The 11298-nt window shown below is 42.8% G+C and overlaps 1 protein-coding gene across 2 annotated transcripts; it reads right to left on the bottom strand.

Moving 5' to 3' along the window:
- Positions 1 to 433: 433 nt before the first annotated feature.
- LOC123449280 (F-box/FBD/LRR-repeat protein At4g00160-like) lies at positions 434 to 4752 on the bottom strand. Of its 2 annotated transcripts, XM_045126434.1 has the most exons (4): positions 3177 to 4752; positions 2028 to 3075; positions 1767 to 1940; positions 434 to 948 (listed from the first exon to the last, which is right to left on the bottom strand). In XM_045126434.1, exon 1 carries the CDS (start codon positions 4167 to 4169, stop codon positions 3243 to 3245), a length of 927 nt encoding a protein of 308 aa, XP_044982369.1. In that variant the 5' UTR covers positions 4170 to 4752; the 3' UTR covers positions 434 to 948; positions 1767 to 1940; positions 2028 to 3075; positions 3177 to 3242. The 2 variants fall into 2 exon arrangements, with proteins under 2 accessions (XP_044982369.1, XP_044982370.1); XM_045126435.1 differs by lacking the exon at positions 2028 to 3075.
- Positions 4753 to 11298: the final 6546 nt, after the last annotated feature.

The following is an 11298-nucleotide window of genomic DNA, read 5'->3' as shown; positions in this document are numbered from 1 at the left end:
TTTTATCTTGATGATGGCAGTTTTAAATATTCAGCATGGCATTTTTCATTTTTTAGTTCATACAACTTCTTTTTAATCATACTCTTTGTGTATTTATAAATTAAGGAGATGGCATTTTCTATAATGTACTATGGAGTTTTTTTTTCATAAGTTAGATCATGGCAATTTAAGGTCTTTTTTATTGTTGATGGCATTTATTTCGGAAATGAAATGTTAAACTGGGCCTCTGGTCAATGGGGGTTTGCTCAGGTCTCCTTTCTACCGATCGATCGGGGCGGCTCAAATTGTTTGCTGAAGCTGCTCCCCTGGCGAACGAAAACGTTCGATGGGAGCAGCTCCTGGCGACTTGTCGCCAGATATGGGCGTCCAAATACAATAATTATATAATAATAATAGGTCCATCTCCAAGACAACAAATGCAGCAACAAACAAATAAGTACACTGAACTGGTCACATCCATTATATGAATAATTCCAGTATATGTGATTCTTTTATTTCAGTCATCATTCATGATTCCGTATATACCCACTGTATACAATGATACTGAGCATATGTATGCATTCATCTTCGGTCTCTCACGGATAGATGTGTGCATCCCTCAAAACAAAACAAAACAAAAAATGTATTCTTCACAGCTCTAATAGCAGTCAGGTATCAGGTCACCTATTCCTCTACAGGTCTACTCTTGTAACACCATACCAGCTCAAGCAGACAACCTGCAGGGCATAAGCTTTCGATGGTGCCTAGTGAAGGATCATCAGCCTCCGAGATTATTATTCTCATCAATCTAATCCTCGGCCCCCTTGCCAATAGCTGTTCGACAACATAAAGTTGAGCTGGAGTCCCTAAGTAGTTGACGATATCCACTTTTGTCAGAGCGCTCAACGGAACAATGTCAACTCCTGGTTCTGTATGGCAAATGCAGCCTTGTAAACAGTAATTTTTCACCTGGAATGAGAACACGCCTAAGTGTGTTAGGAATGAACAGAGAAAAGTAGATGCATGACTACATGGGCAGTGTAAAAGCTTTGCAATGGTACAGAATAAGCAAATGGTAAGAGCGACAAATCTTTAATCTACTGCCATCATTTGGGAGCAATATAAGATCAGAGGTTCCAACACCATAAAGAAATACCTGAGATGCAGTCATCATGATATCAAGATCATATTCAGGAAATCAAGCATAAGCTTATATTCTTTAAATTCTACATCTTATAGACTGCCACTATAGATGATACTTCCTCTTTATACATTACACAAGACAAAAAACGCAAAAACTGTAAAAGAAAGATATACCTTTTTTTTGAAAAAAAAAAGAAAGATATACCTGATAAATAGTTGTACACTTCATACTAACTATTCCTAATAGCTTTTTTATCTGAAAATGAGGGACCACCCCCGACCTCTGTAACTATTCCTATTAATTAACTCGTATCAAGAGCTCAGTTCAATTATATTATCATAATGTTAAACCATCTTAATGCTCTTGTTTTTTAAGTTGCATCTCCTTAGCATGTCTATGCTCTCCTAGTCTAAACAGAGAATGGAACTTTAGTTCTATTCCAACAGCCAATGGGCATTCCTGTTCATGCACACCATTTGACACCAGCTATACTTGAATTTCTGTATTACATCAAAGTCATTAGTATGTTATAGCTCCCAAATATGTATTAAAAAATGCACTGCCCAACTCCGTTATCCAACACGAAGTAGCCATATGATACTGAAAATGTTGAATACTAGTATGTCACAGAGGTTGTGATTACCTCATCTAGAACTTGGAATGATAAGATTAGCTTTCTTATACAGGAGCACTTTGTGAGCAATCGCAGTACACTTCTTTCAAATGCATGCCCATTTGTTTCTAAGGATAACACCAAGACATTCACGTGAGGGATGGTTAAGTCTCCCATCAAGAGGAGTGACCCTTCCATCTTCGGCTGATTCATTGCAAGTCAACAAAAGTGAGCTCATACAAAATGAAAGGGAGAGTAATCAAATATACACAACAGGGAACCATAGACTACCTTGACATACATGTTTGCACCACCCAATATCCAGAAACAGAAATAGAAGTAGTTTCAGAATTACCATTTTCCAATACAATATGTGAACTCCAGTCATGAGATAATGAAGTAGCTTGAAAGTAAAGATGTTCTTTATAGTCTCGAGAACCCAGAGAGGGTATATCTAAAATGTGTGCACTCCCAATTAAACTAGCACCCACAATTGTAAACTTCAGTTTCCACACCAAAGACAAGTGACAGTGAGTTGAAGGCAACAAATAATCCTTTGTCGAGAACTCAATTACTAGCATCAATTTAATTTTCTTGACCACACTTCAGAAATGAATGAGATACTGACTGACCAAACTTTGTCCAAGCTTCTTTTACTGATCCTCGGTGAATTTACACTCAGTGAACATTTGAGAAACTGCATCAGCCTTAACTTTCGATCTTTTCCTTCTAGACTCTCTGACAACCTTGGAATACATACATATATTTTTTTGGAAAAGGGGAATATATACATATCTAAAAACCAACTAGCATATCCTTCAAAACCAAGAATGTCGCTCCTGAAGGATACTTGCACATGTATAAAAGTGCAAACTCAAACCACTAAAGTGTAGGATACCAAAAGTGCTGTTTCTGAGCTCCTATTTTCCGCTTTCCCGAAGGATATTTTCACATGTATAAACGTGCAAACTCGAACCGCTGAAAGTATATCCTACAATGCCAAGAGTGCTGTTTCTGAACTCCTATTTTCCGCTTTCCTGGAGGATACTTTCACATGTATAAACGTGCAAACACAACCACTGGAAGTATATCCTACAATACCAACCATGCTGTTTCTGAACTCCTATTTGCTGAGGATACTTGCACATGTAAAAGTGTACAAACTCAAACAACTGGAAGTATACCCTACACCAACAGTGTTGTTTCTAAACTCCTATTGCTTCTTTTCTGCTCCAGTTATGCTTGTGCATTTCATACTAGTCAATAGTTATTTTTGAGCAAACCTCATGTTGCAACAAGATCTTGCTTCATCACAACGCAATTCAATCTCAGTGGCACACTGTGACATTATTGAAAGGGAGAATCAATTCTATCATTTCTGAGCAATTTAAGTTGAAGAGGAGACTGTAAAAAAAATGCATCCAAGAAAGAAGCACTCACGCCAAGACTCATTTGAAGCTCCAGATGATTAACTGCTGCAAAGCGTTTTAGAAATCTTGCACAAATCTAAGCCATCTGAATTGCTTGCCATCTAAACATGGAGATGGGAGGGGCTCGGAGCCTCCAGAGGCATGGCATCTCTCCAAGGTGAACAAACTCTGCATCATAAGGCACTTCCCAGCTGAGAACCTGCAACCTCTCTGCATCGATGTTGGCAACTGGTATAGGCGCATCATAAAAGCAGTGCACCACCTCTAGCTGCTGGAGTCCTGGAGCCACGATGGCAAGCTGCTGGAGTAGCATCAAGTAGGATAGGTGAACACATATCAGGAATTCGGAGTTGATCAGCACGTTCAAGCAACGGCCCCTGTTCATGGTCAGATGTTGCAACGATGGAAGCATCATAGCACTCAGGATAATCTGGCCTTGGCATCGAAAGTTATGCAGGAACATTGACCTAAGCGCATGGAAGACGCCAACTGGTGGCAGCGCTGGGGCAAGAAACGCCAGGTCAAGCCGAACCTCCGTGGCTCTCTCGAAGCAGGGGAACTCCACAGCCTCCTGGTCGCCGTCCCCGCCCCCCATGAGCAGGTTATCCAATGCCTCCTTCGAAAGAGCACGGCTGATGTTCAAGTCTAGCGGGCCGGAGAGGAGGGGCGCGGCGAGGGCAAGCCAGGCGGAGGTCTCCTGCGCGTCCACCTGATTGGGTGAGACGGCAAGGCGCTGGATCTCGAACGCGGCGAGGTCCTGGTACGAAGCGAGGGCACGGGCGGGCGCGGAGGGGTCGACGTCGTCGAAGTTGAGGTGGGGGAGGCCAGCCCATACGGCGCGCCATCGCCTGGAGAGGACGGTCGTCGCGACTGCTTCCTTGGTGCAGAGGCGGTGGAGGATGTCGACGAGGAGGTGGTCGGGGAGTCTGCTCAAGAAATCGCTCCCGCCGCCGCCTCCGGGGACGGCCACGAGGAAGCGCGCGGCGGCCTCGTCGCTCTCCATGGGAGGGAGCTCGGGATTTGGGGATTCGCCCCCTCTCGGTTCTTGGTTCTTTGAGGTTTGAGGTTTGGGGCTCCGGGTCGAATGTTGGGGCGGGATTTGGGGATTCGCCCCCCTGCCGCTTTCATTTTCCTTTTTCTATAAAAAGAAAAAATCAATGGAAAAACTATTTTAGATATGTCTTTTTTGTGAATACGACTAATTGCATAGAACTCTAACCCATTGCATAGAACTTGCAAGGATGTTGTTTATGAGAGAACAATATTTGTTTGATGTTATGAACAAAAGGCTATACTCCTATTTTGAATAGGATGTCTATTATGAACATTGATGATAAAATTGGACATTTGTAACACTGATGCTAAATGTTGAAAGCTAAAAAACTACCACATATGTATGGCACTACATTTAGTAATATTGTACAAACCCGCATGGAGAAATACCATAGTGATGGATTTTGAAATCATCTAATTATGAATCATTTGACACCTGCAACTTTCGTCCAAATCATGGATGCCACCCATCGGGTTCGGGGTCGGTTTTGGCACCCACACACCGCATGTGAGCCTTCTCCCCGCCCCCACAACCCACCCCGTACCCGCTGTCGGGTTGCATTCTCCAGCAGACCCGCAACCCGTCGAGTTTCAAAGCCATCCCCTTGCTGGAGCGGGCCCTCGCTGGAGTTGCTCCCCTCGCCCAACTCAACCAGCTCGGATTCCATGGCTACGCGAGGGCCAGCAGCGGCGCAGAAGCGGTTCAAGGTTGAGGTCGAGGCCGCCGGCAGCACAGGGTCGATGACGCAGGGTGGCGGCACAAGGTCGGGGTTGGGAGCGGGCAGGGCCTATGGAGTCTGGAGTGTGAATGTGGTTGGGGATGCGACGGGCAGGGTCAAGTGATGAGGGGATTAGGATTAGTGGCCTAGCCGCATAGGTTAGGTTTTTCTAGACAATGACAGGTAGAGTCTGCTTGTCATAGCCAGATCTCCGCGTTAAAGGGTACGGGTTTGGCACCCCATATCCGCCTCTGCTAGACCCACTGATTTTTTTCCCCAATAAGCACACATGTGATTTTTTTTCTTAACCAAAACCTCCCCATTTAATGTGCGTACCCATCGGGTTAGAGGGAATAAGGTACCCATTGCCATTCGGTGTCCAAATAGTGAAGTAAACTAAAATACCGCTCACGTGCCATAAAGAACGAGCAACAAAATAATTGGAAACATGCATATTGATGTGTCTAGTCCAATAAGTATTGTTGCGAGTAGTACATTTATCTATGTTGAAGGATGACTCATATAGATATTTATATATTTAGTTATTGAGACATATAATCTCGGTCTTTTGAAATGTTTCAAAAGGTTTTCAGAATGAAGCAGAAATTATTGTAACAAGAAAATTATGTTTATACAATTGGATTGCAAACAAGAATATTTGAGTTACAAATTTAGTGAATGCCTGATGAGGTGTGAAAAGAATTTTATAGCTTGCACTATCCAGAACATTACTAAGAGCAGAATGTTTTGAGTAGATGTAAGCAAACTATGTATGACATGGTAATATCAAAGATGACATTAATCAATTTGACAATATACTTTGTAATGTGATGCTTCGAGAGTATGACTTTTATAGAAAGAGCGCCATCAAATCTATTGAAATGATAACATATAAGATATGGAATGGCATGAAAAAACACTTGGTCTTTTTGTAGCGACCCGACTCAAAACGAGTCAAGCCTTTGTGTATCTGTGCCATCCCTGGATCAGTATGCTGGCACACACAGTACATCAATGTATATATCAAAGCGCAATCACATGGAAATAGCGTAAAACTGATATATACCTTCAATATCTTAGCGGAAGCAGTCAAAGGAGTGGAGTCCAATAAACACCAACGGCAAGTTGAGTGTAGACCGTAACCCTGAATCGTACTCTTACTCGTCGAAGAAAAATATCTGCAACATAAGACGTTGCAGCCGTGTAGGTCAGCATAGTGAATATGCCGGCAAGTCACATATGAGAGGGGGTAAAATATATCATCTATACTATATGCATATATGGCAGGTGGTGTTGTAAGTTTTAGCGTAAAGCAAATTTTCTCCTACAACAAGAGGGGCTAAAAGCAAAATATTACTACAAGGTTGGTTGTTAACGAGATGGTTCCGCCAACCAGTTCTCATACCCAAGTTATAAATATTACCCTCATCAAATATATATAATGGTGTTGAGAATTCCAGATAACTTCAGTTCCTTTGGCTCAAGTTGTCCATGACTGTGGACACGGCTAATCGATTAGGTTTGAGTACTCTGCAGAGTTTTGCACACGTTCCCCACAAGATTTGATCGCCTCCGAGTATGTCCTCGCACATCAGGGTGTTTGAAGACCGGATGATCAAAACATGGTCTTTCAACGGGTCCCTCTGAATCCGTGTCGGTGCCCATCCATTCCTACCGTTCTTCTACATCTGCTAGCACCGCCTGTCCAGAGTCGCCGCATTGTCCAACCAAGCCAGATCCCATAATGACTTATGGCCGTGCAGGTAAGCCTTGGGTCTTGAAGCCTCCGTCCGTCTCTTCGAGCCTGGGTGAAGCTTTCCGTAACTTTTCATTGTTGTCCTATGATAAACAATTTGATCACTCCCGTAACTTTACTCACAACTTATTTAAGCACTGGACATATCTAGTTGTTTACATACCTTGGAGTATACTCCTTCCATGTGACTTTGATAAGAAATACATCTAGATGTTTTCATACTAAACTTCCTTTAGTATCGCGTCAATCTGTATTTTGGCCAACCCTTATCAAGCAATACTCTATCCATATATTACTATTCCTAACTCCAATGCTACATTGCCTAAGTACTTTACTGAAAAATTAGTTTCAATAAGGTACTAATTCGTGTCAAGAAATGTATATAATTTCCAATCAATGGTGTGCCACACACATGTTTAGAAATATTATCATGCTCCCACTTACTTTCTCGTAAACACAAGTACCTTCACTTTCCTTGGTGAAATTAAATTAAATTTGACCATTTCATCAGAACAAAGATTCCTACTCCATTATGATTGCTTCACTTCATTATAGGATTTCTTGGAGTTTTCACACTGTCTAGCGTCCTCTATATTGACAAAATTACCTTTGAACGTATCATATATACAATCTTGATTATATTTCCATCTCATGGGAATCCTTTGACATCCATCTATTATGTCAATTGAAATATGTAGTAATTGCTATGATGCGACAATCTCATCATAGTTAATTTCTTGATCTTGTCATAAACTATTTGCAATGAGTCAAGCTCCGTAAAACATTTTTATCTTTGTAAGTTTATAGATCCATTACTATACGTGAACTTCTAAGTATTCCGGGGGATTCATCAAGTTCTAAACTTGATTCAAGTATATTGACACTATTTCATATTAGCTTGGCATATAGCCATTTCTCGAGTCAGGGTCCATCAAAACTTCTTTTTGTACTATAGGTTCATTGTTTGTTCAACAATATTTTGTGTGCACACCATGAAGTTCTGCATGAATTTTCCCAACCTTCATAGTTCAGCTGCAAATTCGACCAAAGTCTCTATATATCATGTAGAGGCTTCCGTATCAGTCGCGATAAGAAATTCTAGAACCACTCCTAGTGTTTTTTTCTTTGACCTGATTATGAAGATTATGTAATTTCGCTGAGTTGCACTGTCATCCCACCCACTCTTTTACAACCAAAAAATTCTACAAAAAATGTACACTCCCACTAACTCTTTTACAGCCAAAAAATTCTACAAAAAATGTACACTTTGTGGCAAAAATTTAGCATTGCCGTAGCGATAGAGGAATACCCAAAAAGTAAGGATAAACACCAAAGTAGCAATTATCTGATTTGGAATATAATTTCGTAACGTTTTACTTATGTCTCATATTGCCAAATGTTTAGAAAAGTGTAGCGACCCGACTCAAAACGAGTCAAGCCTCTGTGTATCTGTGTCATCCCTGGATCATTATGCTGGCACACACAGTACATCAATGTATATATATCAAAGTGCAATCACATGGAAATAGCGTAAAACTGATATATACCTTCAATATCTTAGCGGAAGTAGTCAAGGGAGTGGAGTCCCAATAAACACCAACAACAAGTTGAGTGTAGACCGTAACCCTGAATCGTACTCTTACTCGTCGAAGAAAAATATCTGCAACATAAGACGTTGTAGCCGTGTAGGTCAGCATAGTGAATATGCCGGCAAGTCACATATGAGAGGGGGTAAAATATCATCTATACTATATGCATATATGGCAGGTGGTGTTGTAAGTTTTAGCGTAAAGCAAATTTTCTCCTACAACAAGAGGGGCTAAAAACAAAATATTACTACAAGGTTGGTTGTTAACGAGATGGTTCCGCCAACCAGTTCTCATACCCAAGTTATAAATATTACCCTCATCAAATATATATAATGGTGTTGAGAATTCCAGATAACTTCAGTTCCTTTGGCTCAAGTTGTCCATGACCGTGGACACGGCTAATCGATTAGGTTTGAGTACTCTGCAGAGTTTTGCACACGTTCCCCACAAGATTTGATCGCCTCCGAGTATGTCCTCGCACTTCAGGGTGTTTGAAGACCGGATGATCAAAACATGGTCTTTCAACGGGTCCCTCTGAATCCCTGTCGGTGCCCATCCATTCCTACCGTTCTTCTACATCTGCTAGCACCGCCCGTCCAGAGTCGCCGCGTTGTCCAACCAAGCGAGAGCCCATAATGACTTGTGGCTGTGCAGGTAAGCCTTGGGTCTTGAAGCCTCCGTCCATCTCTTCGAGCCTGGGTGAAGCTTTCTGCAGGATGTCATGGCCCGTCTCCAGCATCCCGGGGTCGTCCACTGGTTTCTCCAGGGAGCCCGTCAAACCGTCCTTCACCCAGAGTTGCATTGCTTCACGAGGTCTTGAAAATCTTGACTTAACCGATATTGGTTATCCTCGCATCACTCGTGTTATGCACTCAACCAGAATCCCGTCTACTCAAGCATAGCAATATGGAATTTGTCATCCCGGGCCAGGTATCGGGGTTGTTGTGTGCCTACCACATGATACTACAACCTATACTAAAATTTCCAAGTACCTACGCAGCATGCAATTGGGCAAAGAAAGGTGAAACTACCATGCATAGAAAAAACATAGGAGATAGTATGATCAAAATGACTTGCCTGGCGATGTTGACGAAGAAGAATTTCTCGAGAAATAACTTGATAGACTACTCATCACTCTTCGATGAAACCTATATAACAAACATATCATTCACATAAGCACTCATACTAGCAATCATTCTAGCAATCAAAACAAGAGAGAGAGTGAATTAAGAATCCGGAAGAAACTTCAAATAAGACTAGGGAGTCTTCTACTACGTCAAACACTGAATAGTTTTTGTCGAACAGAAAATAACATACTTAAATAACAAGGAAGTAAGATATAAATTTAACTAAGATAAAATAAAGTATTTTTCACAAAAGTATTTGAAATTATTTCCAAACGGGATTTGAAACAGTGGAGAAACCAATTGCAAGTTATTAGAGAACTAGAATTGATTTCATGCTAACATATAAAAATAAAAATCAAAACTTGTTGCAAACCTACTGTTAACTAACAGAAACAAAACATAATATTTCTGAAATATAAAAGAAAAATAATTTAAAAACAACTAAGGAAAGGAAATTAGTCACAATCCTAAAAGAGGTGAAACAGAAATTGTTTCACAAGAAACAATGAGCTAAAATACTCAAATAATTCTGAAATTTTTACCACTGATAATTAAGATCACTAGTGATCAGTAGAAAAAAGAATTAAATTAAAAGCTATTTTCAGACTCCCAGAATAAGCAAAACAAGTTTTAAACTAAATCTGATCTAATTCAAATTTTAAAATTTCAAACATATACAAATTATATGTTTTTGAAAACTACAGAAAAATTGTGATCTACTGGAAAAAGAATTGGAGTTGTGGATCAAAAGTTATGATCAAAACAAAATTGAATTACTCTCTGTTTTGGAATTAAAACAGAAAAAGGACAAACTGATTTGTGGACAGGGGGTCCATGTGGCATCTTCTGATTGGTCAGGGGTGTGTGTGCTGCGGTGACTAACGGACGAACGGCCGCAACGTAAACAAAATCTTCTCTGGTTAAAATCAAGTGGAGAAAAACCGTTCGGTTTTTATCTAAAAAACCGACGGGGTACGCAGGTTCTAATCTAACGCGCACGATCCAGATCCAACGGATACAGAGAGGTGGGGTGGTGGCTTACAGTGGCAGCAACTCCAGCGATGGCCGAGGAGGAGGGTGGTCGGGGACGCGGCTCCGGTGGCCCTGCGACAGTGGCGACGGGTCGGGGAGACTGCGGCTGGCCTCCCGCGTCCAATGGCGGCGGCGGCGAGTCGAGGCGAGGCCGGGGGCGAGCTGCGGGGCGCCGGGGAGCTTCGGCCGGCTCGGCGAGCTCCGGCGAGGTGGCTAGGCGGCGGGGGCGGCGAGGGGCTCGGGCTGGTGGGGGAAACGGGGTGCGGCGGTGGCGGCAGAGCCTTTGGTGGCGTCGGGGGGGGGGGGGGGGGTTGGGGCGGCTAGGGGAGGCGGAGCGGGGTGCCGGGGGAGCTCGGAGGTTCGGCTCCAGCGAGGTGGTGCGCGCCGGGCGGCGGCGGCGGGGGGGGGGGGACGGGGCGAGGAGGGGGCTCGGGGCCGGCCTTTATAGGAGAGAGGATGGGCGCCGAGGGGAAAGGAATCGGCCGAGGAGGGAAGGTCCGGCGAGTCCGGCCGTCGGGGAGAGAGAAAGGAAAGGTGGGAGAAAGAGAAAAGGAAGGGGAGGTGGGGGATGTCCGGCTCGGGCAGGGGGGGGGCGGACGGCGGGGCCCACGGTCAGCGAGAGGGGCTCGGGGGCGGCTCGGTTGGCTGGCCGAATCCGAAGGGATTCGGTCGGTTGAGGGGGAATTGGGTGGGCCGAGGCTATAACACGCCCAGGGCACTTTCCTTTAAAAAAATATACTGCCCGATTTTGATCTTTTTCAAAAACAGCAAGTAAATAAATATAAAAAGGAAGTAAATAAATACCAAATATAGGGGTATTATATACCAAAAATTTCAGAAAAATATTTTCTATTTA

The sequence above is a fragment of the Hordeum vulgare genome, chromosome 4H (genome assembly GCF_904849725.1).
Source record: "Hordeum vulgare subsp. vulgare chromosome 4H, MorexV3_pseudomolecules_assembly, whole genome shotgun sequence".
Lineage (NCBI taxonomy): Eukaryota > Viridiplantae > Streptophyta > Magnoliopsida > Poales > Poaceae > Hordeum > Hordeum vulgare.
The sequence above is the reverse complement of the archived record's forward strand: the minus strand, read 5'-3'. Positions and strand labels throughout refer to the sequence as shown.